This window comes from Anolis sagrei, chromosome 4 (genome assembly GCF_037176765.1).
Source record: "Anolis sagrei isolate rAnoSag1 chromosome 4, rAnoSag1.mat, whole genome shotgun sequence".
Taxonomy (NCBI): domain Eukaryota; kingdom Metazoa; phylum Chordata; class Lepidosauria; order Squamata; family Dactyloidae; genus Anolis; species Anolis sagrei.
Window position 1 is genome coordinate 205120464 of NC_090024.1, and position 26829 is coordinate 205147292.

The 26829-nt window shown below is 42.4% G+C and overlaps 1 protein-coding gene across 2 annotated transcripts; it reads left to right on the plus strand.

Moving 5' to 3' along the window:
• Positions 1-533: 533 nt before the first annotated feature.
• On the plus strand, positions 534-22960 carry RNPEP (arginyl aminopeptidase). 2 transcript variants are annotated; one of them, XM_060772503.2, is made up of 11 exons: positions 534-991; positions 5446-5586; positions 6336-6484; positions 11588-11704; positions 13445-13680; positions 15817-15930; positions 16694-16806; positions 18692-18800; positions 19371-19595; positions 21232-21374; positions 22438-22960. In XM_060772503.2, exons 1-11 carry the CDS (start codon positions 614-616, stop codon positions 22600-22602), a joined length of 1890 nt encoding a protein of 629 aa, XP_060628486.2. In that variant the 5' UTR covers positions 534-613; the 3' UTR covers positions 22603-22960. The 2 variants fall into 2 exon arrangements, with proteins under 2 accessions (XP_060628486.2, XP_060628484.2); XM_060772501.2 differs by lacking the exon at positions 5446-5586 and adding an exon at positions 5636-5776 and having other exon boundaries at positions 535-991.
• The last annotated feature ends 3869 nt before the right edge of the window (positions 22961-26829 follow it).

The following is a 26829-nucleotide window of genomic DNA, read 5'->3' on the forward strand; positions in this document are numbered from 1 at the left end:
GGTCGCAGGTTCGATTCCGGGGAGCGGCGTGAACTTCTGCTGTCAGCCCTAGCTTCTGCCAACCTAGCAGTTCGAAAACATGCAAATGTGAGTAGATCAATAGGTACTGCTCCGGCGGGAAGGTAACGGCGCTCCATGCAGTCATGCCAGCCACATGACCTTGGAGGTGTCTACGGACAACGCTGGCTCTTCGGCTTAGGAATGAAGATGAGCACCACACCCCAGAGTCAGACATGACTGGACTTAATGTCAGGGGACTACCTTTACCTTTACCTTACTGATTAAAGGGCATTTAATAGAATGCCAAGTCTGCAAACTTTCTGTGTGTGTGTGTTTTAAAATACAATACAACTGTCTGGTTCGCTCCTGACCCGATAAAAAAAACCAATCGCCTTCTCTGCTACAAAGGCCACGGCTACTGAGCGGTGAAACTTGGCGGTTGAGTGTTGCCAAGCTGCATGATGGTCCCCCGTGCAGCCGCTCTGCAGGAAGCCCGCCTGCCTGTGCGTGGCCCTGCCCCTGTGGGCGGCTCCGCGGCCTCCGCCTCCTGGGCCGGCCTTCCCGTCTCTCGATCCCCTCTCGATCCCCTTCTTCCTTCGGTCCTCGGCGCAGGATGGCAGCACGAGACCCGGCCTCGGCTTGCAGCGCGGGCGCCTTCCGCCTCCGGCACGTGCACCTGGAGCTGCGCGTGGGCTTCGGGGCGCCGGGGGCCGCCGGCGGGGAGGTGCGGGGCTCGGTGCGCCTGGAGCTGACCTGCTTGGAGGAGCGGGCGGCCGAGCTGCTCCTGGACTCGCACCCCACCGTGGAGGTGCAGAGCGCCGCCTGGGCCGAGGCGGGAGAGGGCCCCGAGAGGCTCCGCCCGCTGCCCTTCCAGGACCACCGGCCCTTCGCCAGCTACGGCTCCGCCCTCCGCCTCGCCTTCCCCGAGCCCCTGGCCGCAGGGGACAAGCTCGTGGTGGAGGTCGCCTTCCGCGCCGGAGCCGGGCCCGGGGTGAGTGGGATCGGCGCCCCGGATTTGCTCCTTTTCAGCCTAAGCACTTCCTCCGCCTCCACTCAGCGACTTCTCCCTGCGAAATGCGTGGGCGGCAGAGCGGTTGGAATAGCTGACTCGTGCTTGGCACTCTGCACGTGCTCAGAAGCGCAACCCACCTTCCTTGAGTGCGCCTCCCTGCCGCCTTTGGTGTCTGTCCAGGGGGAAGGGCCCATCATCAGTGACCGCTTGCGGTGTCCAGCGGGAAGGCGCTCAGGGATGCGGCACTCCTTGCTTCTTGCCACTTGGCTTGTTCAGAAGGAAGGCAAGCTGCAGATGGGTTGCTGTGAGTTTTCCGGGCTGTATGGCCATGTTCCAGAAGCATTCTCTCCTGAGGTTTCACCCACACCTATGGCAAGCATCCTCAGAGGTTGTGAGGTCTGTTGGAAACTAGGCAAGTGAGGAGATATATATCTATTTAAATAAAAATGTAATCTTTGTTTGTGGGATTAGCAGAACGCAAAAACCACTGGGCGGGTTGACACCAAATTTGGACACAATACATGCATCAGGCCAACAAGTGACCCATCACTTATAAAAACACTGGAAAAACACAGTGGAAGAGACTTAAAAAGCCAAAAATTAAAAAAAATACATTACAACGCATGCGCAAGACCACATATATACACACAAAAAACACATACACACAAACGCTGTGACAGGGGACGGCTAGTCTGTATAAATAAAGATGTAATGTTTGTTTGTGGGATTAACATAACTTAAAACCCACTGGACAAATTGACACTTGATTTGAACACAAGACACCTATCAGACCAACAAGTGACCGTTACTCATAAAAGCACTGAAAAACACAGCGGAAGATATTTTAAAAGCCAAAAAATATAGAAAATATATTACAACGCATGAGCAAAATCACACATATATACACAAATATATATACACACATATACAAACACACAACACATATACACAGACTGGACCACAGCAACGCGTGGCAGATGACAGCTAGTGTGTGTCTACATACCTATCTATCTATCTATCTGTGGAACTCTAGAAAAAAAAACCTCTAGAATCAGGACAGTAAATAAAGAGCAACACTCAAAAAACGGGAATTCCAGATAGGAAACTATCAGAGCCAGCTAACACCTCTCAACAAAGGATTTTCCAGGCAGGAAGCAGCCAGGTTTTGAAGCTGCAAGGCTATTCAGTGCTAATCAAGGTGGCCAATTACAACATTCACACTTACCTCAAGCAGGCAAGAATTCTCTTTCTCCCACCCTGGATATTCCACAAATATATAAACCTCACTTGTTTATATATCTAGTTTCAAACAGACCTCACAATCTCTGAGGATGCCTGCTATAGATGTGGGAGAAATGTCAGGAAAGAATGCTTCTGGAACATGGCCTTAAAGCCTGGAAAACTCACAGCAACCCAGTGATGCTGGCCATGAAAGCCTTTGACCACAACCTATATATGCTCAGGAACTCAGCCTTTGTTGCTTGGCGGCTTCTCCCTTCCGCCTTTGGTGTCCAGGAGGAATAATAATAGTTTTATTTATTTATTTATATTCCACTTTCCTCTCTATCGAGATTCAAAGCCGCTTTGGTGATCAGGAGGCAAATACTGCACGTGTTCAGGAGTGTAGCACTTCTTGCTTGGATGCGTCTCACTGGTGTTCAGGAGGAAGACACTCTGCATGTGGTCAGAAACACAACACCCATTATTTCAGTGTTTCATCCTACTGCCTTTGGTGTCCAGGAGAAGTAATAATAAGTTATAATTATAATTTATACTCCACTTTCCTCTCTTTAACTAGACTCAAAGCACCTTCAGGAGGCTAACACTCTGTGTGTGTTCAGGAGGATAACACTCAGTGTGCTCAGGAATTCAGCACTCATTGCTTGATTTTTTCTTCCTGCCACCTTTGGTGTCCAAAAGGAATTATTATAATATTTATTTATATCCCACACTCCTATCTTAAATGAGACTCAAAGCATCTTTGGTGTTCAGGAGGAAGACACTCTGCACATGTTCAGGAATGCATCATTTGTTGCTTCAGTGCTTCCCCCCCCCCCCCCCCCCCAGTGTTCAGGAGGTATTATTATATCCCGCTTTCCTCTCTTAAACAAGACTCAAAACACTATTGGTGTTCAAGAGGAAAACTCTCTGTACATGATCAGGAATGCAACCCTCTTTGCTTGGGTGCTTCTTCCTGCTGCTTTTGGTGTTCAGGAGAAAGACACTCGGCACATGCTCAGGGATGCAGTCCTATCTGCCACCATTAGTGTTTAGGAGGAAAATACTCTCCATGCTTAGAAGTGTTGCCTTTGTTGCTAGGATGGCTTTTATTTTATTTGCTTTTGGGGAAGATTTGGTTCTCTCAGTCTGGGAAAGATGCCCCTGAGCATCTCTTGTTCCACTTGTGCCCTCCCTTTGTGTTGTTTGCAGCGATGCCTTGTTTCTACAAAATTTGCCCCTTTCTCGTCTTTCTGAGAGGCTCTGTCAATCAAAGGCAAATGAGCTGGTGCTTTTTGGTTTTTGCCCTTGGTTCTTAGTAGCTTTGTAGTTTGATCTTCCCTTCATCTTGTGCTCAATACATTTCCTGTGATGAACTATTTCTTGTTGTAGAAGGGGAGCAGAAGCAAGGAGGCCTTGCTTGAACATGCTTCTTTCCACCCTTAGTCAGGATCCCTGTTTCCCCAACCAATGTAATTAATTTCCTTCCCAGAAACGAAAACCTACTGGGCAACCTTGGGCAAGTCACACTGTCAGTTCAACAGTTCAAGTAGTTCAACAGGCGGCAGTCAGATTTCTCAATGGAGCGGGCTACAGAGAGCATACGACTCTGTTACGCAAGTTCTATTGGCTGCCAATCTACTACCAAGCACAATTCAAAGTTCTAGCTTTAGCCTATAAAGCCCCAGCTTACCTGTCATAACGTATCTCCCTCTCCGAGCCAGCAAAGAGGTTAAGATCGTCTGGGGAGGCCCTGCTCTCAGTCCTGCCCCCTTTGCAAGTTCTGTCTCTCAAAGACAAGAGACGGGACCTTCTCCGTGGTGGCCCCTCGGATATGGAACTCCCTTCCTAATGATCAGCCCCTCCCTTCTGACTTTCAGGAAAAGGCTAAAGACATGGATGTGGGATCAAGTGTTCAGTTAGTAATCCACTAGAGAATTATGGAATAGTGCAAAGACAATTTTGGAACGGCCATGGACTATGATTTTGGATAACATGATTTTAACAAGTGTTTTTAAGGTTCAGTATGTTTTAATGTTTGTTTTATTATATATGTTTATTTTATTATTTATTATTTATTTATTTACGATATTTATAGCCCACCTTTCTCAGCCATACGGCAACTCAAGGCAGGTTAAAGATTGGCACAATTAGATGTCAGGCATTCATAAAGGTGCCATTAAAAACAATCAACATTACAATATAAAACATAAATAAAAATGTTAAAGCATATGATCATCATTGTCATCTTGTTAAAAACATTATCCAGTAACATCGTCTGGCCATTCCATGTTTTATCATTCATAGTTCCATGTTATCTATTTCACTGCATTCTCAAAAGCTTGTTCAAAGAGCCAGGTCTTTACTTTTTTTCAGAAAGCCAGGAGGGAGGAGGCTGATCTAATATCCCTGGGGAGGGAGTTCCATAGCTGGGGGCCACCACTGAAAAGGCCTTGTCCTTCATCTCTGCCAATCGCACATGCAATTATATATGTATTTTTTACATGGCATTGAATTTTGCCTATATATGTTGAGCCTCCTACAAAGTTGAGAAAGGCAGGTTAAATAATAAATAAATAAGGTAAATAATAAATAATGGGAAGCCTCATCTGAATAAATCAGCTCCAGCTTCTCATGCAGAGACATGAGAGAAGCCTCCCAGAGGATGGTAAAACATCAAAGCGTCCCTGGGCAACATCCTTGCAGACAGCCAATTCTCTCACACCAGAAGTGGCTTACAGCTTCTCAAGCTGCTTCTGACACACACAAAAAACCAAAAGAAAACTATTTTACGGTTGCCATAAGTCAGATTCATCTTGAAGCACATTGTAGATTGTTGACTACCTATTCGCACAACAGCCACTATTCATGTAGGAAAATATAGCAATTGTCTGGAAAAACTGAATGTAAAAAAAAAAGCAGATCCTCCCATCTCAAATAACCCCAGTATTGTTTGTGTTGTCTAAAAGATTTTTGTATGTAGTAGAGTACAGAACAATAATTATTGCTTGACTTAGAGATACCTGATTCTCTCCTGCCCATTTCTCCCAATATTCTGAGCTCCCTCCAAACCTCAAGTGGGTATAACTCCTAGATTGCCTTTTGTTTCCTTAAAGTAGCCTGATAAATTCCTGATTTTGTGACTGGCTAATGTAAATGGAAACCAAGGGAGAATCAAAGTTCCTGACAGCTTGATCATATCCCTGCTCTTATAGATATCCTGTCTGGATTCTTATCAAACTGCCCAGAAGGAGAGACCATTTCTTTACACCTCTGGCTTTCCTGTGCTCAACAGGTCCTTGTTCCCTGGCTTCCACACCCCAGCCGTAAAGAGTACATATTCTGCAAGCATCCAGGTAAAGTTTCCGGTCACTCATGGGAAGCTGTGTTTTATCTTTTTGTCAGGTGTGTTGGCTAACTCCCGAGCAGACAGCAGGGAAGCAGAAGCCTTATATGTACACTCAAGGCCAGGCTGTCCTGAATAGGTCCTTTTTCCCTTGCTTTGACACCCCTGCAGTTAAAAGTACATACTCGGCTGTTATAAAGGTAAGCTAGTTTTTGTTTGGAATGGGACAGAACAGGTCATCATATACAGTGCTCCCTCCCCCAGGCCATATTTGTGGGTTTGATCTTTTGTCCACAGAGTTCATTAAAATGTTTTCTAGGAAAGGGTTGTTGTGAGTTTTCTGGGCTGTATTGTCATGTTCCAGAGGCATTCTCTCCTGACATTTTGCCTACATCTATGGCAGGCATCCACAGAGGTTGAGAGCACTCACAACCTCTGAGGAGGCCTGCCATAGATGCAGGCAAAACACCAGGAGAGAATGCTTCTGGAACATGGCCATACAGCCCGGAAAACTCACAACAACCCAGTAATTCCAGCCATGAAAGACTTCAACAATACATTTCTTAGGAAACTCCACGTTGTCAGTGTGACTCTGTGGCCACCTTCTGCTGGAATTTGACCATAGAGTCATACTGGAGGACCTAGAAATCCTCAAGATGCAAAAGTCGTTACAAGAGAATGTGAAAATAGTTGAGCTTCCTCCCATCAGGTAAGATCCACCCTCCTCGCCATACTGGTTATCTCTTCCTTTGCTGTTAGGTTCCTGATGGTTTCACGGCCGTGATGAGCGCGGTGACGCAAGAGAAGCAGAAGGACAACACTTTCTTCTTCAAAATGCCTCATCCCATCCCATCCTATTTGATTGCCTTGGTTGTTGGTGATATTGTTTCTGCTAAAGTGGGACCCAGGTAAGAGGCTGCCCTGTGGATAAAGGTGAATCCCAAAATTAATTCTAAGTTCCATCTAGACTAGGCCTGAGGAAACTTCGGCCCTCCAGGTGTTTTGGACTTCAACTCCCACAATTCCTAACAACCAGTCGGTGGTGGCCCCCTGGCTTTGGAATGCCCTCCCAAGAAAGATTAGGCTAGCCCCCACTCTCCAATCCTTCAGAGCACAATTGAAAACATGGCTTTTTAGACAAGCCTTTGACAATGTTTAGAAATTCTTAACATATTTTAGGACTTAGAGATTATTTCACCTTGCATTTTATGAGAGTGATATTGTTGCAGTTTGTTATATATCTGCAGTTATTGTTGTATTTTATTGTTTTTTATCCAATGGGGTTTTATGATGTTATGTTGTTTGTTATTGCTTTTGTGTTATTGTTTATGCACTTCTTGCATTTTGTGTGTTTGCACCTTTGAATGCTTTTGTGAGCTGCCCTGAGTTCCTTCAGGAGATGGTGGTGAGGTATAAATAAAGTTTAATAATAATAATAATAACAACAACAACAGCAACAACAACATTTTATAAAGCAGTGTCTACTGTCACTGATGAAATGAATGACTGAACACAAATTGATGCTTAATCCAGACAAAACAGAGGTGCTACTGGGATTCAAATACTCAGTCTGTGTTAGATGTTACCAGATTCACAACTAGGACATATTCTTGGACACTGACTTGAGTGTGGATGCCCAGGTTTCAGCAATGACCAGAAGTGCATTTGTACAGCTGAAATTGGTGTACCAACTGTTTCCTGATCTTTTGAGACATTAGATATGGCTATAGTGACACCCTCCAGCAAAGGATCACCGCCTTGTCGGGGCGCTGGAGCTTGAGCACCTCAATGATGTCATGAGCGAAACCGTGAAGGGCCACCCAAGACGGGACGGTTGTGGCAGAGAGGTCAGACCAAGCGTGATCCCTGGGGAAGGCAATGGCAAACCACTCCAGTATCCTTGCCAAGAAAACTAAATGGACCAGTACAACCAGAGATATGTCGGTATGCCATTGGAAGATGGGACTCCCAGGTCGGAAGATGGCCAAAATGCTACTGGGGAGGAGCAGAGGATAAATTCAACTAGCCCCAGATGTGATGACGCAGCTAGCTCAAAGCCGAAAGGAAGGCTAGCGGCCGACGGTACTGGAGGCGAACGACGAATCCGATGCTCTAAAGATCAACACACCATAGGAACCTGGAATGTAAGATCTATGAGCCAGGGCAAATTGGATGTTGTTATTGGTGAGATGTCAAGACTAAAGATAGACATTCTGGGGGTCAGCGAACTGAAATGGACTGGAATGGGCCACTTCACATCAGATGACCACCAGATCTACTACTGTGGACAAGAGGAACATCGAAGAAATGGAGTAGCCTTCATAATTAATAAGAAATTTGCTAAAGCGGTGCTTGGATACAACCCAAAAAATGACAGAATGATCCCAATTCGAGTGCAAGGAAAGCCTTTCAACATCACAGTGATCCAAATATACGCCCCAACCACAGCTGCTGAAGAAGCAGAAATAGATCAGTTCTATGAGGATCTGCAGGACCTACTGGATAATACACCAAAAAGAGACATTACTTTCATTACAGGAGACTGGAATGCCAAGGTGGGAAGTCAAATGACAACTGGGATCACAGGCAAGCATGGTCTGGGAGAACAAAATGAAGCGGGACGCAGGCTGATAGAATTCTGCCAGGAAAACTCGCTGTGTATTACAAACACTCTCTTCCAACAACCTAAAAGACGGCTTTATACATGGACCTCACCAGATGGTCAGCACCGAAATCAGATTGACTACATCCTTTGCAGCCAAAGGTGGCGGACATCCATCCAGTCGGTGAAAACAAGACCTGGGGCTGACAGTAGCTCAGATCACGAACTTCTTATTGCCCAATTTAGAATAAAACTAAAGAGATCAGGGAAAATACACAGACCAGTTAGATATGATCTCACTAACATTCCTAGCAAATATACAGTGGAAGTGAAGAACAGATTTGAAGGACTAGATTTAGTAAACAGAGTCCCAGAAGAACTATGGACAGAAGTCCGCGACATTGTTCAGGAGGCGGCAACAAAGTACGTTCCAAAGAAAAAGAAAACCAAGAAGGCAAAATGGTTGTCTGCTGAGACACTGGAAGTAGCCCAAGAAAGGAGGAAAGCAAAAGGAAACAGGGATAATAAGGGGAGATATGCCCAGTTAAATGCGCAATTCCAGAGGTTAGCCAGAAGAGATAAGGAACTATTTTTAAATAAGCAATGCATGGAAGTGGAAGAAGACAACAGAATAGGAAGGACAAGAGACCTCTTCCAGAAAATTAGAAACATTGGAGGTAAATTTCAGGCAAAAATTGGTATGATAAGAAACAAAGATGGCAGGGACCTAACAGAAGCTGAAGAGATCAAGAGAAGGTGGCGAGACTATACAGAAGATCTGTATAGGAAGGATAACAATATCGAGGATAGCTTTGACGGTGTGGTGAATGAATTAGAACCAGACATCCTGAGGAGTGAGGTTGAATGGGCCTTAAGAAGCATTGCTAACAACAAGGCAGCAGGAGACGACGGGATCCCAGCTGAACTGTTTAAAATCTTAAAAGATGATGGTGTCAAGGTGATGCATGCCATTTGCCAGCAAATATGGAAAACACAAGAATGGCCATCAGACTGGAAAAAATCAACTTATATCCCCATACCAAAAAAGGGAAATGCGAAAGACTGCTCAAACTTCCGTACAGTGGCCCTTATTTCTCATGCCAGTAAGGTAATGCTCAAGATCCTGCAAGGAAGACTCCAGCAATACATGGAGCGAGAGTTGCCAGATGTTCAGGCTGGGTTTAGAAAAGGCAGAGGAACGAGAGACCAGATTGCCAATATCCGCTGGATAATGGAGAAAGGCAGGGAGTTTCAGAAAAACATCTACTTCTGCTTCATTGACTACTCTAAAGCCTTTGACTGTGTGGATCATAATAAATTGTGGCAAGTTCTTGGTGGGATGGGCATACCAAGCCACCTTGTCTCTCTCCTGAGGAATCTGTACAAGGACCAAGTAGCAACAGTCAGAACTGACCACGGAACAACAGACTGGTTCAAGATTGGGAAAGGCGTACGGCAAGGCTGCATCCTCTCACCCAACCTTTTTAACTTGTATGCAGAACACATCATGCGATGTGCGGGGCTGGATGAATGCAAATCTGGGGTGAAAATTGCTGGAAGAAACATTAACAACCTCAGATATGCAGATGACACCACTCTGATGGCCGAAAGCGAGGAGGAGCTGAGGAGCCTTCTAATCAAGGTGAAAGAAGAAAGCGCAAAAGCCGGGTTGCAGCTAAACGTCAAAAAAACCAAGATTATGGCAACAAGAATGATTGACAACTGGAAAATAGAGGGAGAAACCGTGGAGGCCGTGACAGACTTTGTATTTCTAGGTGCCAAGATTACTGCAGATGCAGACTGTGGCCAGGAAATCAGAAGACGCTTACTTCTTGGGAGGAGAGCAATGTCCAGTCTCGATAAAATAGTGAAGAGTAGAGACATCAGACTGGCAACAAAGATCCGCCCAGTCAAAGCCATGGTATTCCCTGTAGTAACCTACGGATGTGAGAGCTGGACCATAGGGAAGGCTGAGCGAAGGAAGATCGATGCTTTTGAGCTGTGGTGCTGGAGGAAAGTGCTGAGAGTGCCTTGGACTGCGAGAAGATCCAACCAGTCCATCCTCCAGGAAATAAAGCCCGACTGCTCACTGGAGGGAAAGATACTAGAGACAAAGTTGAAGTACTTTGGCCACATCATGAGGAGACAGGAAAGCCTAGGGAAGACAATTATGCTGGGGAAAGTGGAAGGCAAAAGGAAGAGGGGCCGACCAAGGGCAAGATGGATGGATGGCATCCTTGAAGTGACTGGACTGACCTTGAAGGAGCTGGGGGTGGTAACGGCCGACAGGGAGCTCTGGCGTAGGCTGGTCCATGAGGTCACGAAGAGTCGGAGACGACTGAACGAATGAACAACAACATAGTGACACCTGCCTTGATTGTATCCCATTTGGATTACTGAAACACATTCTGTGTGGAGCTGCTTTTGGAAACTGTTCAGAAACTTCGGGTCCGAATTCAATCAATTCAAATGGCTGTGGCCAGGTTTCTGTGGTAAATTATATAACCTTCTTGCTAGAACGGTTTCACTGACTGCCAATCTATTTTGTGGCAGAATTCAACATGTTGTTTATCACCTTTAAGTTCCTATACCTCTTGGATTCAGATTGTTTGTAAGACTGTATCTCCCTATATGAGCCTATTTAAGCTTTAGGATCCGTTGAAGAGGGCTAAATCTTTTTTAAAAATTGTTTTTAACCTGTTTTTGAATAGAACTGTGTTTTAATTCTCTTAACTTTTGCATTATAAATTTTTAAACTGTACTTTAAATCAGTATAGATCTATATAATGTTTTATGTCAAATTACTGTATAACGTATATTGTTATTGTTTTATATACTTACGCACTTGGGTATTTTATGTGTGTTGCACTTTTGAGTGCTTTTGTGAGTTGCCCTGAGCCCCTTTGGGAAGATGGTGGCGGGATATAAATGAAGTTTTATATTATTATTATTATTATTATTATTAGTAGTAGTAGTAGTAGTATGTTGTTGTTGTTTGTTTTTCATGTCAGGAGCAACTTGAGAAATTGTAGGTGGCTTCTGTTTTTAATGGTTGTAAACCACTTTCAGACCTGAACCAGGTGGAATATGAATCAAATAAATAAACTTAACACTGTTAAAGTTTCATTATCTGTTTTTCTGTCTGGACCAGCAGTTACTATTCAATTTTGTTTTTTCCCCCTTAAATATTTTGGGGCTATGTGTAAAATTGTCAGCTAAAAAAATGGCATAAGAAAGGAAACTCTCCTAGTGGTTACTTTTGACTGTCTGCATTCATATTCAGTACAGAGATGGTTTTATTGGCCACCGTGCAAGTGATTCTTTACAGGCCAAGGTTAGGTAGTATGTTGATGTGCATGTTTTTTACCACCCTTTATATTCATCCATTCATTTTGTTTTTCCTTGCTAGGAGTCACGTATGGGCTGAGCCCTGCCTGATTGAGGCTGCACGGAAAGAATATGATGGTGTGATTGAAGAGTTTCTTGCCACTGGAGAGAAGCTTTTTGGACCATATGTTTGGGAAAGGTACTTCTACTACAAAACTAGAAAGATTTCCCATTAGGGGTCCCACATATATGCACACATGCACATTCCTACACCTTGATTTCATGTTTAGGAGAATTATCCCTATTCTTTTCCTTAAATCATCTTTGCTGAACCAGGAGAAGCCCAGCACTCGAAGTGCAGAGTGCCCATTTTACGTGCAGAATATAATAATAATAATAATAATAATAATAATAATAATAAACATTATTTATATTCCGCTCTATCTCCCCGAGGGGACTCAGGACAGATTGCAGTACACATATACAGCAAACATTCAATGCTGTTATACAATGAACAAGGACAGACAATACATAAATAGAGGTATAGGAGTTCCCATCTTTTTCCATCTTCGGCATCTGGAGGCTGTGCTCGACTCTGGACACGGGGAGGTGCTCTCGCTCCATCTTCCAAGCTGAGGAGCTTTGTTATCCGTAGACATTCTCCCGATGGAATCACTGGCATGTCCTTATGGGCGCCTTTTATTACCTCCCTGTTTAAAGCAGTACATGTTTATCTATTCACATTGCTGTTTTCAATCTGCTTGATAAGCAGGAGCTGGGCTGATGGCAGGAGCTCACCCCGACCTGGGCTTGAACTGCCAACCTTTCAATCAGCAAGATTTTCTACAGCTGATGGTTTAACCCACTGTGCTAAAGCCCGGCCCTAAGGCCCCTTTCACATTTCATGGCTGCATTGTTTGGAACCCTGGGCTTTGTAGTTTGCTCTCTGGCTGGGAGTTTTAAATACCCCTCTCTTAAGTGCAGTCCTAGGATTACATAAGATTTTGTTATAGTAGTCGAACTGGAACCATTGTGCTATAACTATAACAGAAATGACCCCAAATTTTGGTCATAACCCTATTTCTAAATAAAGTTTAAAAGACAGAATTAAGAAAGGTTACTTTTTGCACTCAGTTCTTAGAATCATTCTAGTGTTAGTGGCGATTGTGGGAGGTCTAGCCCAAAAAGTAACTTTACCAAACTCAGGAGGTCCCAGGTTGAAATTCTGATGTCTTTAGATAAAACAAGGAAACAACAAGCTGGATAAAAGTCCACTGCTATGGACTTTGTTTCAGTCTGAGTAAGAAAAGTCCACTAAATTAACTGATAAGCTATCTAAAACCATTTCCCATTAACTCTTTCTGATGATAGGATTAGGAGCGCTTTCAAACTACACAATTGCAGCATTATATACCAATTTAACTGCCGTGGCAACATCCTATGGAATCCTGTGATTTTTAATTTAGGGAGGGGATTTACACTGCTCAGCCAGAACTCCTCTATTGGCTCACCAAATACCAAACCCAGAATTCCATAGAATGTCACCAGAGTAGTTAAAGTGAAATCATGATTCCCTAATTATTTAGTGTGAAAAGGCTAAATAGGGTACACTGACAAAATGTGGAATTTATTTGGTGGCAACCAGCAGCTCAAATGCAATATATTTCAGATATATTCCATTACATGAAACTATCTTAGCTTCAGTCAGGGGGCAAGGAATAAATATATTAATTATTGTAGCTGAAAGTTGAGGTGCAACCATTGCCACTCAGATGGAGTTGATTTTGGCAATTGAAATGTGACGAGGTGGTGTGAGCAATAATAGCAGGTAGTTGTCACATCTTAAAGAAACATGATGGTCATATGTGTAGATGACATGTTAGAAACAAATTTTTGAAGCAGAGGTTGACGTCTTGTTAACAGGTTTTGTTTTTGACAGGTATGATGTTCTCTTCATGCCCCCCTCATTTCCTTTTGGGGGGATGGAAAACCCCTGTATCACCTTTGTGACCCCGTGCCTCTTGGCTGGTGATCGTTCCCTGGCAGATGTCATCATCCATGAGATCTCGCACAGCTGGTTTGGGAATCTAGTCACCAATGCTCAGTGGGGGGAGTTCTGGTTGAACGAGGGCTTCACCATGTATGCACAGAGAAGGATCACCACTGAACTGTATGGTGAGTTGCCCAGCATTGCTAACCAGATAAATAGCTGTGTTGTGGTTCTTAGCAACAGGACAGTGTGACCTGCAACAAAATGCTGCACTGAGGATTGCTGGTGTTGAGGACACTAACTTTGCGAGCTTGAGAAAGTTCTCTTTTCTGAAGTACTTCTGGGAGAGTCTGAGAAAGTACATTTCCCTGTGGCCCCGTCAACACTGCCATATAATCCAGTTTCTGAATGCAGGTTATCTGCTTTAAACTGGATTATATGGAGCTCACAGTGGGTTAAACCCTTATGCCAGCAGGACTGAAGACCGACAGGTTGGAGGTTCGAATCCGGGGAGAGGGTGGATGAGCTCCCTCTGCCAGTTCCTGCTCCACATGTGGGAACATGAGAGAAGCCTCCCACAAGGATGGTAAAACATCAAAATATCCGGGCATCCCCTGGGCAGTGTTCTTGCAGATGGCCAATTCTCTCACACCAGAAGTGACTTGCAGTTTCTCAAGTTGCTCCTGACATAAAAAAATTATCCAGTTTAAAGTGGGTAATTTCCATTTAGAAACTGGATTGTATGGTCAGTGTAGATGAGGCCTGTGTCAGGTCTTTCCAGCTGTCACTAGACGTAGGGAATTTCTAGGAGTTGTACTACAAGTTCTATAATCCATTCCCAATCACTTCCCAATTGCTTAGTCTTTCCCATAACGCTCATATTGTGGCTGCTGAGTATATGTAGTTCTCACAAGACAAGAACCGAGCAAAGTGCAGATGGATGTGGTTCCCCAAAGTTGTATCCACTGCCTGGACACACCCCAAACCACCATTTTTCTCATAAAGAAAGCAGAAGTCCTTTTCTGGAAACCTTCAGAAACAGCAGGTTATTTTTAAACCCGGCATCCTTTATGTTCTATTTAACATTGCAACATAGCTGTTATCAAATGTTGAAGAGGCCACTTGCTGTTTCGTAGTTCTCTTCATTCCCTTCTTCTGTGCCTCCTCCTACTTTAGTCCATCCCATTTTGCTATTAAATGTTAGGGGAAGGAAGACTGGATTCATTGTAGATATTTTTAAGAGTTAAATGGGTAGAGAGAAGTATGATATGTTTCATTCTAAATATTGAGTTTTCTCATACGTTAAACTATTTATCTTTTATTTATTTCGGGTACTTCTACTCCACCCTTCTCAACCCCCCTAAGGGGGACTCAGGGCGGCTTCCAACCGGCATACGTTTGATGCCTACAATTCAACACAATAAAATAGATAGTAACAATAATTATAAACAGTTAAAACTTTACATTAATACAATAAAAAGCCAGCTGGGTGGCCATCGTTTCACCAAGTCTATAATTAATAAATTCATTTCGCTTATCATAGTCCGTTTCCAAAGCTTTAGTCATCATTGTCCTTGTCAGTCTGCCAGATTACCCAAAGGCCTGGTCCCATATCCATGTTTTTAATTTCCTTCTGAAAGAGAGGAGGAATGACGATGATCTAATTTCCTCTGGGAGTGAATTCCACAGGCGGAGGGCCACCACTGAGAAGGCCCTGTCCCTCGTCCCCGCCAATCTCATCTGTGACGGGCGGGGCCGAGAGCAGGGCCCTGCCAGAAGATCTTAAATTCCTAGGCAGGACGTAGAAGAAGATTCTTTCGGACAGGTACACTGGGCCGGTGCCGTATAGGGTTTTATAGGTCAAGACCAGCACTTTGAGTTGTGCTCGGAACTGAATCGGCAGCCAGTGGAGCTGACATAACAGAGGGGTGGTATGCTCTCTGTATGATGCTCCAGTGAGAAGTCTAACTGCCGCCCGTTGGACTAGTTTCCGAACAGTCTTCAAAGGCAACCCCACATAGAGCGTGTTGCAGTGATCTATTCGGGATGTAACAAGAGCATGGACCAGTGTGGCCAGATCTCAAACTACAAGATGAAGTGGCTAATACCTATGTATGTGAAAGCCTATGCTTCTTGATTTGTTTTATTTTCAGTGGGATTTGCAAGTTCTGCCTTCTGCAGTTCTGTCCCTCTGACCCAGGAACTGTAATATTCCCTCCCAAATGTTGTTTCAGACACCACTGAATGATCTCAGAGTAGCAAGGTGGCAATTTAACAGCTCAAAAGCTAAGTTTTCTCTGGTGCTTTTCCTGCAAAATCAGGTGCTGCTTACTGCTGCTTGGAAGCCGCTGCAGGAAGAGCTTTGCTTCGTCAACATATGGACAACACAGGAGAAGATCACCCACTCAACAAGCTCAGGGTGAAAATAGAGCCAGGTCTGTATTGATCAGAGCAAGGCAGAATAGAGGGGTAGCATGACTTCCCTGGATATAGACACTAGACTTCTATTTATACAAGCCAAAGCCCCATTGGCTTTTTAAGCTGCCACATCACATTGCTTGCTCATGTTTAACTTGTCCACGAGAACTCCAATATCTTTTTCACATGTACTGCTGTTGAGCCAGGTATTGCCCTCCATTCTGGATTGTTGCATTTCATTTTTCCTTCCTAAGTGGAGTATCTTGCATTTGTCCCTGTTCATGTTGAACTACTACATCTGTGTGAGCTTACTTGTTGAGAGTTCGTGCTAGTGTACTCTTGCAGATGTAAATGACCTAATTGTGTTTGTATCTAGATTTTCTGGTAAGTTGCTAACTTTGTCTGCAACCCAAGAAAAACATTTGCAAAGCTGACAAATGAGAAAGAAATGGTGAACTCTTGGCATCTTAGGGTTGTGTATAGTAGAACAATTTCATTGGTTGCTGTCATTTTCTAGTTTGATTATTTTAACCTTTAAATTTGTAATTGGCTTGAGGACTGTGTATCTTATTGTGAAGCTTATCTATCTGTAAAAATCTTCTATAGAAACCCTCTTGATTATGTGCTGAAGATCCCTTCTGACAAGCACATGGAATAAGTCTTTCTTCTTTCCTAATGGAAAAGGAGGGTCACAATGTAATAAACAAAAGAAACAAATAATAACAATCACTTGCAATGGTGCTTCTGCTGTAAATTTCTATAAATATTTCATCTTGCCAGGTGTTGATCCCGAAGACACATATAATGAAACACCCTACGAAAAGGGCTACTGTTTTGTCTCCTACCTTGCCCACCTTGTGGGAGACCAGAGCAAGTTTGATGGCTTCTTACAGGTCTGTATGTTAGTCTTGAATTTGTCTGTAATTCCTAGGAATCCCTAGGAAGCTCTCTCTCTTTATTGTATAATTTGCAATAGATATTTCATTACCACCCTGCTTGTACATTTTGGATCACCTCATTTCAGAAAGCTATGGTAACTCTTGGGAAGGGCAGTGAGAAAACCATGGGATTGGATAAACTCCCTATGAAGAAACATTATGACATTAGCTGGGGGAGAAATGGAGTTGAGTTGGGAAGAATATGAAGGCAATATAAAATTATGCACAAGGTGGCAAAATGGCTATAGAGGCATTATCCCCTGTTCCTAATATTAGAAGCTGAGATCATATGGCAAAAATGAATGGCGGAAATTGTAAACAGATAAAAAGAAAATATCTTTTCATATAATCCTTAATTTAGTGTGCAGTGTATACTTAAGGTATGTAATGCACTGCTGTGAAATGTACTTATGGCTGCTTTAAAACCAGCATTAGAAACTGTATATCTCTGAATGCTGGTCAGTAGGAAAGTATTACTGTGGTCATGTTCTCCTTGTGGCTAGTTTCAAATGTCTGGCTGACTACTATTTAAAACAAAATGAGGACTTTGGTCTGGTCCAGCAGGGCGTTTCTGTTCTTGCATGACCACTGAAAGTGAATAATGTGATTTTTCCTCTTTGTTCCACCTCTGTCTCAAGCGTGGTTGGTGTGGACGAGGGAGAGGGCCTTCTCGGTAGTGGCCCCTTGGCTTTGGAATGCCCTCCCCAAATAAATTAGGCTAGCCGCCACATTCCAAAGTTTTTGTAAAAACTTGAAAACATGGCTTTTTAAGCAGGCCTTCAAACAGGGTTAATATTAGTTCATACCTGAAGACCAACTGCTTTGTTTGACTCTGGCACTTAATGTGACTGAAATTCATGTGACCATTTTATCTGCAGTTATTTTGCATTTTACTGAGTAGTTTAATTAAAAGCGGTTTTATGCTGTTTTTAAGTACATCTGTTTTATGTTATTGACATTGTTATTGTTGTTGTATTACTGTATTTGTGTTATGTGTTTTACTGTGTTTTATTGTATTGTATACTCCAGTGCACTAACACGTGCTTGTAAGCTGCCCCGAGTCCCTTTTGGGGGCTGGTGGCAGGATATAAATAAAGCTATTTTATTATTATTATTATTATTATTATTATTTCTAGAACATTTTTTGCAACTTGCCATTCAGTAAAAGATGCATTTGTAAAACAGGCCAGGTTAAAAAAAGAGCAGAATCGATGCTTCTGGCAAAATAATCCTTGACATTGGGTTTTAATTGTTTTTTACTTATTCTTCCATTCATTCATTCATTCATTTAATTTGGATCCCACCTTTTTCCCAAAATGAGAATGCTTTGCGTATAAACAAAATTTAATCTAACATGACATCTGACAAATTGAATTTGTCAAAAGAAGGTAGATTATAAAGACCCAGGGGTCCTCCAGGGGAGAGATGCAACCATTAGATGGAGATACAGTTGTTGTGGGATTTCCCAAGAATACCGGTCTTGAAGAAGCAGTCAACAAATAGAACAAATGAGGACTTGTCCTTCAAACAAATTAAGTTTTACCTAACCAGAAACAAAAGGAATTGTCATCGCAAGCTCAAAAAATATTTCTGTTCTTGAAAAAGGCCATAGTTGCCTTTTTAAACTAGTCAATTAGCCCAGTAGTTAAAATCTGGGATGTCATAACTCTGATACATCAAATGAATCCAATTTTGGTCTGAGGGCAAAGAATCACCCTAATTTACTATTTAAACCAAATAGTTTGAAGATGGTGGATATAGATTGAACATGATTGTTGAAGTACCACGGGCGCATCATACAAACCACAGATTAATTCAGTGTCGTCTCTTTCTGTGACAGGCTTATGTGAACCAGTTCAAGTTTCAGAGCATCACAGCTGATGACGCTCTGGAGTTCTACCTCAACTATTTCCCAGAACTGAAGAAGCAAGGAGTGGATGTCATTCCAGGTCAGGAGTGTTTCATATTTGAAGATTTCCTCCATAGTTTTCATACGCAGAGTTCAACTTCTTTGTGAAACTTGAAGCTGTATGAATACTTAGCAGACATAGCTTCCAAAGTTCTCATGTGACCTTTAGGAGATGCTAACTTCAGCTGATTGAAACACCTCTTCATGTAACTTCACATAACTTCTCCAGGTCATTAGCCAAGCACAATCACTATGCCATGCTATAGTTGCAACTGTAGAAGTATTATTTTGAGTTGGTATTAAGTCTTTGATGTCAGGGTAGGTTATTGTTTCCCAATGTGAAATTGTAGTCCAGAGAGCTAGGCCGGCATTATACGGTGACGTGAAATGCAAACTGGGCTTTTGTGACTCCATTGTTAGTCTCTTTTGCTGACATAAATAGGTAAATTCACATTATTTCTCTTTCTGATTACAGAAAAGATTGTTATGTTGGTATCTTGAACTGTAGTATAAAAACAATTGCATATGCTTTATAACTGAGTGTTTTTTTATTATTAAGCTATCAAGTTGTGCTACAGGTTCTTTCCTTCCCATCTTGTTCTTGTTGTAGGTCTTGAGTTTGATCGGTGGCTGAATACACCTGGCTGGCCCCCTTATCTTCCTGATCTTTCACCTGGGGAGGAGCTGATGAAGCCAGCTGAGAAACTGGCGGACCTTTGGGCATCTCCTGACCATGACATGAAGGCAATTAAAGCAGTAGATATCTCTGCTTGGAGAACATACCAGCTAATCTTTTTTCTGGATAAGATCTTGCAGAAATCTCCTTTACCGGATGGTGAGACTCCCTTTGTTATGACAAGGGAACAAAGGACTGATCAGAGAAAGTGAAGAAAGTGTTATGCAAATTGGAATGCAAACTAGTATCTCCAGGAAATAGAGTTCAGAGAATGACATTTAGTAATTTAGCTTTGGGATTGGGACAGGGTGATATTTTTATTTATTTATTTACAGGGATTTTCATGCACCCCAGGAATAAAAGGTCTATAGCCATGCATCTGCGGTGACTAAAAAAAAACAAACATGCAAAAATTTTGTGTAATCTTAAAATAGTGGTGTAAATGTATATATAAATGGGTCTGAAGGCCCTCACAGTACAATAAGATAAATGTATTAATTGACCCTAAGTATAGCCTGCCTTTCTCTAGCCCGAAGGAGACTCAAGTCAGCTTACATATAAGCAATTATTCAATGCCTTAAAACACATACAATTCCAATAACGTTTAAATTAAAATTAATACCTATTGAGCATTTAAAAACATTACATTCAATATTAAAAATCACATCATCCATAATTGTAGTCCAAAATGTTCCATAGTCATTCCACATATTCCATATCTGTTATTGCACTGCACTATTCTCTGAAAGCTTGATCCCAAAACCAAGTTTTCACTTTCTTTCTGAAGGCCAGAAGGGAGGGGGCTGATCTAATGTTACTGGGGAGTGAGTACCCATAGCAAAGGAGCCACCACTGAGAAGGCCCTGTCTCATTTTCACTGGTTGCGCTTGCGAGAAATGCGGGATGGAGAGCAGGGCCTCCCCAGATGATGTTAATCTGCGAGGTGGTTCATAGGGGGAGATATGTTAGGACAGGTAAGCTGGGCTGGAACTGTTTAGGGCTTTATAGGCTAAAGCCATTTTTTTGAATTGTGCTCGGTAGCAAACTGGCAGCCAGCGGATCTGGCACAACAGAAGGGATGTCCTTGCTCTGTATGCCGCTCTGGTAATCAACCTGGCTGCTGACAGTTCGACCAATTGAAGCTTCCAAGCAGGCTTCAAAAGCAACACCCTGTAAAGCGCGTTGCAATAGTCAATACCGGATGTGGCAGCAGCATTGACCACACCATGACCTAAGGCATAGCTCAGGATACACACTGACTATTTAGAAGGAGTAATAGCAAGATAATGTGACTCCCTCGTTTTATTTATTTATTTACTAATTTACAAAATTTATATGCTGCCCTTCTCACCCCGAAGGGGACTCAGAGTGGCTTACAAGTAATATGTAAATACAATATATTATATTATTACCATAGTACAATATTAGTATTATATATTACTATATTGTATTATACCACTATACTGTAATATTATTACTGATTTTACATATAATATAAAATATATAATTATAATATATTATTATTAGTATTATATTGTATTACATTATAATATTATTAATATTATATGTATATACAAGATATTATATTGTTTTATATTATTAGCACAGTGCAGAAGACAAGATGGAACTGTCTTCCTGGTCCCCTCTCTTCTCTCTGGTCCCAGAGCAGCAGTTGGTGCTGGGGGAAGGGGCTCCCAACTGATGACACTGGAGACAAGATGGAACTTTAAACATGTTTTAATATGTATCTCCCCCATATGTTGTGAAATGACCATAACAATTCCTTCCTAATAAGGGAACATTGAGAAGATGAGTAGCTTTTACCCCAAAATCTCCAAAGCTGAAAATGCAGAGCTGCGTCTTCGTTGGTGCCAGATCCTTCTCAAGAATAATCATGAGGCTGAGTTCAGCAAAGTGAAAGACTTTCTTCAGAGCCAGGTTTGTGACTGGGTTGTTTCTATATTGATGATACTTAAGCCTGTTAATCTCCCATCATTTTCCTATTGAACTGAGAACTATCTTGGGCCAAAGGCCAATCTGATACTCTGGTGTTCTTACCAACCAGATCCTTGTGAGAATCCCACAAACAGCATTGTGCGACAGCATTCCCTGCTTATGCTAACAAACAATTGAGTACATACTGCCTCTGGGTAAAAAGGTAAAGGTAGTCCCCTGACATTAAGTCCAGTCATGTCTGACTCTGGGGTGTGGTGCTCATCTCCATTTCTAAGCCGAAGAGCAAGCGTTGTCCATAGACACCTCCAAGGTCATGTGGCTGGCATGACTGCATGGAGTGCCGTTACCTTCCCGCCGGAGCAGTACCTATTGATCTACTCACATTTGCATGTTTTTGAACTGCTAGGTTGGCAGAAGCTAGGGCTGACATCGGAAGCTCACGCCGCTCCCCGGAATCGAACCTGCGACCTTTCGATCAACAAGCTCAGCAGCTCAGTGCTTTAACCCACTGCGCCACCAGGGGCTCCAGTGCCCCTGGGTACTGGAGGTGATATATTGTTATCATGACTTGCCACCTTATTAATAGCAGCCCCCGGTAGCACAGTGGGTTAAAGCCTCGTGCCAGCAGGACTGAAAGACTGACAGGTTGCAGGTTCGAATCCGGGGAGAGCTCCAGCTCCCCATTGCAGGACATGAGAGAAGTTTCCCACAAGGATGATAAAACATCAAAACATCTGGGCGTTCCCTGGGCAACGTCCTTCTCTCACACCAGAAGCAACTTGCAGTTTCTCAAATTGCTCCTGACACAAAAAAATAAACCTTATCAATAGCCCCCTCCTCTATGAAGTTCTCCAATCTGCCCATCCTCCAAGATACTGAAAAACATATAATGATACTGTCATTGTTTGGAGCTAGAAAAGGGCATACCTGGGAATGTGCCTGGGCTATCTTATAATAATCTTGGGGAGGAATTACCTGACCATCTTCTAGGTATATTGTGAGGTGCTACATGCTTCTTAGTGAGTCCTTTTGTGCTTTGTTTCAGGGAAAGCAGAAGTACACCCTTCCCATATACCGAGCCATGATGAATGGTTCAGAGACTGCCCGAGCCCTGGCTGTGGAAGTATTCTCTGCTACAGCGCCACAACTCCATGTGAACGTCCAGAATTATGTCAAAAAGATCTTGGGACTGAATACAAAAGGAAACTAGGAAGAAAAACACCAAGCCAAAGAAGTCTGTTGTTTGATATTCAGCAGATGTCTGTTTATGGTGGGCGGTGGAAAAGGAGAAACTAGCTATCAAATGCCATTTGAAGGGTTGATGGCGTAGGTAGGGGACAGTTCCCGCAGCCTCCGCAGTCTGCTCTTTTCCTCAGGAATTGAATTAAAATGCTGGGAATTTCTGGGCGCTTCCAGAAAGTGTTGCTTCTTCATGGATAACCTGATGGTTGGTTTTCTTTCTTTTTAAAAGATTTATAAAGATAAGCACAATGTTACATGCACAAAATGTCAAAGTAAATCCCCCTTTGTTGTTTTCAATAAAAGGAGTTACTAATTATTGCCAGAAATGATTGCATTTTATCGGCATTTCTTAGCCCTTGTGTATGCATGTGTGTGATATCATGATGTTATTATTCTCATTCTTTATTCCCCCTCACTTGTAATTATTAGTCAAATACTTAGAGCGACTAATCTTTGCAGACATTATCATTAAGAGGCACCTCAATGGCTGGAGTAGATTTAATTGAGTAAAGGTTTTCCTACTCCCCTAACTAAAAGATCCACATCTGTTGGAGAGACTTATTAGCCATACAAAAAGCTTACATGCTTAGAGCTACCACTGTTGACATTGGCACTGGCATTTGATGTTCAAAACAGGACAAATCCATTTGGAACAATTACATTGAAGTCTCCTCCATTTCTCTATGAAGCTGCCAGAACGGAACCTTCACCAAGGCCAGTCTGAATCTGGCATAGTACATTCTCCTGCATTCTTCCTCCTTGCATTTGGGTTTAATTGGAATGGATTTTTTAAAAAATATTGAACTTAAGTAAAGGTTTCCCCTTAACATTAAGTCTACTTGTGTCCAACTCTGGGGGGTGGTTCTCATCTCTATTTCTAAGCTGAAGAGCCAACATTGTCTGTAGACACCTCCAAGGTCATGTGGCCAGCATGACTGCATGGAGCACAGTTACCTTCCCACAGAAGCAGTACCTATTGATCTCACATTTGCATGTTTTCTAACTACTAGGTTGGCAGAAGCTAGGGCTAACTGCAGGAACTCACCCCACTCCCCAAATTTGAATTGCCAACTTTTTGGTCAGCAAGTTCAGCAGCTCAGTGGTTTAACCCGCTATGCCACCAGGGGGCCCATGCTGAACGTATTAGCCTAGAAAAGAGTTCCCAATTGTGGCGTGAGTCATTTAGAAGTGACCATGTATCATTTTTATTCTTCCATCATATTTGGGGAGGAGATGCCATTAATAAAACATTCTTTAAATTTAAATCCAAAAGTTTGCATATAAGTTATAGGAAGGTATACAGCATTATTTTTATATAGGAAAAATTATTCACCTTTTTAAGAACAATAGAAAACCATTTATTACAATAAAGGGTAAATAACTGGGCAATAAAATAAAATGGGAAGATGCACATAAAGAATAAGGGGATTGTTATTATTATTATGCTTATTTATATCCCACTTTTTCTCTCCATAAGGAGACTCAAATCAGCTAACATTAAAAGCATTACAATACAATTTAAAATATTAAAATAGTATTAAATATATTAGTATTAAAAACAATTCAGTTAACTCCATAAAAAACAAAACAAAAAACCACAACAGCCCCTGACATGATCTTGAAATCCTTCTTTAAAAGCCTGCCTGAAGGTTTTAGCTTGTTGCTGGAAGGACAGCAGGAAGGAAGCCACTCTGGCTTCCCTGGGCAGGGAGTTCCAGAGTTAAGAGGCAGCCATCATTCTTGCCAACCAAACTTGAGATGGAGATGGGACCGGGATACATTAGGCCCATTGAATCAAGGGGATTTTGCATCAGTGTAGGTTTAAACCAGTCATATTGATTCAGTGGGTTACTCCTAATCTCAATGAGGTGAGAGGGAAAGGAAGATAAATTACAAGGGTCTGGAGAACAAGACCTATGATGCGCGGCTTAAAGAGCTGGGCATGTTTAGCCTGAAGGAGAGAAGGCTGTATAATGTATAAACGTGAGAGGAAGTCATAGGGAGGGGGGAGCAAACTTGTTTTCTGTTGCCCTGGAGACTAGGATGCGGAACAATGGCTGCGAACTACAAGAAAGGAGATTCTATCTGAACATTTGGAAGAACTCTCTGCCCCAGAGTGTGGTAGAGGCTCCTTCTTTGGAAGCTTTTAAACAGGCTGGATAGCCATCTGTTGAGGGTGCTTTGAATGCAATTTTCCTGCTTCTTGGACTGGATGGCTCATGAGGTCTCCTCCAATTCTATGATTCTATGATTCTACAAACAGATTGAGCTATAGTATTCTATAGGCTTAAATACTCTGAGCGTACCAGATACTGTCTGATCTTGCCAGTTAATCAGAGTTGTCTTGGCTAGTACTTGGATGGAGGAGCGGCAATTAATAGCAGGTGCTGTAGGGTGTTACTGGAGAAGGAACTGGCAAAACTGAATAGTACAGTCAACAGAGTGCTTTAAACAAACCTACCAACTGTCCTAGTCTGATAGGGACAGACCCCATTAATAGTGTGCTGTACCACATTCTTGGCTGCTTTTAAAATGCCCTGGGGTTTTTGAGTCATAGAATCATAGAATCAAAGAGTTGGAAGAGACCTCATGGACCATCCAGTCCAACCCCCTGCCAAGAAGCAGGAATATTGCATTCAAATCACCCCTGACAGATGGCCATCCAGCCTCTGTTTAAAAGCTTCCAAAGAAGGAGCCTCCACCACACTCCGGGGCAGAGAGTTCCACTGCTGAACGGCTCTCACAGTCAGTGCATGAGAAACCAAAGTTTGCTTGGATATTGGGAATTTTCTATTCTCCGACTGTCCCAATTTGGCAATGATAGTTCCAATTAACCCCCTACTATCCTATTTTCTCAGCTCATCTTAAAGTGTCCTTGTTTCACTCTTCCCACTCTTCTCCTTTGCCCTCATCTTACTTAAGTTGCTATAAATAGATTTCAATTTGTGCCAGAAGGGAATGATATCTTGCATTTCAGATTTTTCTTTTTAAAAGTTTTGTTTGTTCTGCCTTATTAATAAATGTTAACATTTTTCTATTTGACACCATAAATAAATAAATATCACAAGGCAAACTTTCCACATCGTTTTGATGATGCTTGGCTATATGTTTCTTAGTTTTATTTTAGGGTTATGCTAAAGGCACATATGTGCAGACAGCCTTTTACTCCCGAATGTAATATTTTATAAAATAAATAGAATGTCAAACACTGCATGGAGCATTAAACACCTTCCTGCCACCAATAATATTTTAGCAAAGGTCAATCTTCACATTGAATCTTGTTATTCTCTTGATTGTTTTGCGTGTAAAACCTGCATTTTTAGTAGCAGAGGAATTTGAAAAATAATTCCTTTTTTCTTTTTCTTTTTTCAATAAAGGCAATTATAGACTCTCGCTGAGCAGTTCATAACGAAGCCTTCTAACAGAGCTAGTATCTCTTCTGCCACAGCTTCCACCCCCATTCTGCTACTAGCTGCTGACCGCATGTTGGGTGGGTCGTTTGCCTTTTGTGGTTTTCCTCTTTTCTTTGCAATTCTCTCTTGGTTGCTATTGCATCTCTCTGATGTGAGACAGGAAGATACCTCCCTAGTGTAATTAAGCAGGGCTTAAGCTATCCCCCCTGAGCAGTTGTTGCTTTTTGGGGACACTCCGGAGTGTGTTCACTGTCGGCAGATCAGGCGTCATCAGTTTGCTGAAGCTAGGCAAAATGGAAGCCAAGAGAGACATCTGCACAGAAGTAAATGGACTCTTAGGTAAGAAAAGAGAAATGGATTCCAGCAGACCTCAGCCAAAGTCTGGTTGATGGGCCTTCAAATTATGTGAGTGCAATTGATCAATATTTGTATGGAGTCTGTTAAACTGCAGCAGAGCCGAGGCTTGCAGAGTTAGAGCTCCAGAACTTTTTGATTCACAGGAATTATGCCATCATCTGCCATTCTCCTCCCCCACACCCCCCGCCCCAACCTTGGACACTTTTGTTCTCTTTGAATGTATTTATTTATTTGCTGTATTTTTATACTGCCCTTCTCAACCCCAAAGGGTACTCAGGGCAGTTCACAGTGTTGGCAATAATTCAGGACCAACTTAATTGAATGTACACAGTAATAATGTTACTACTGTGAGTTATCCCTGTTATAATTCAAAGTATTTTATGATACCACGGTCCTGCGTGGGTAATACCTATTACTTTCACAAA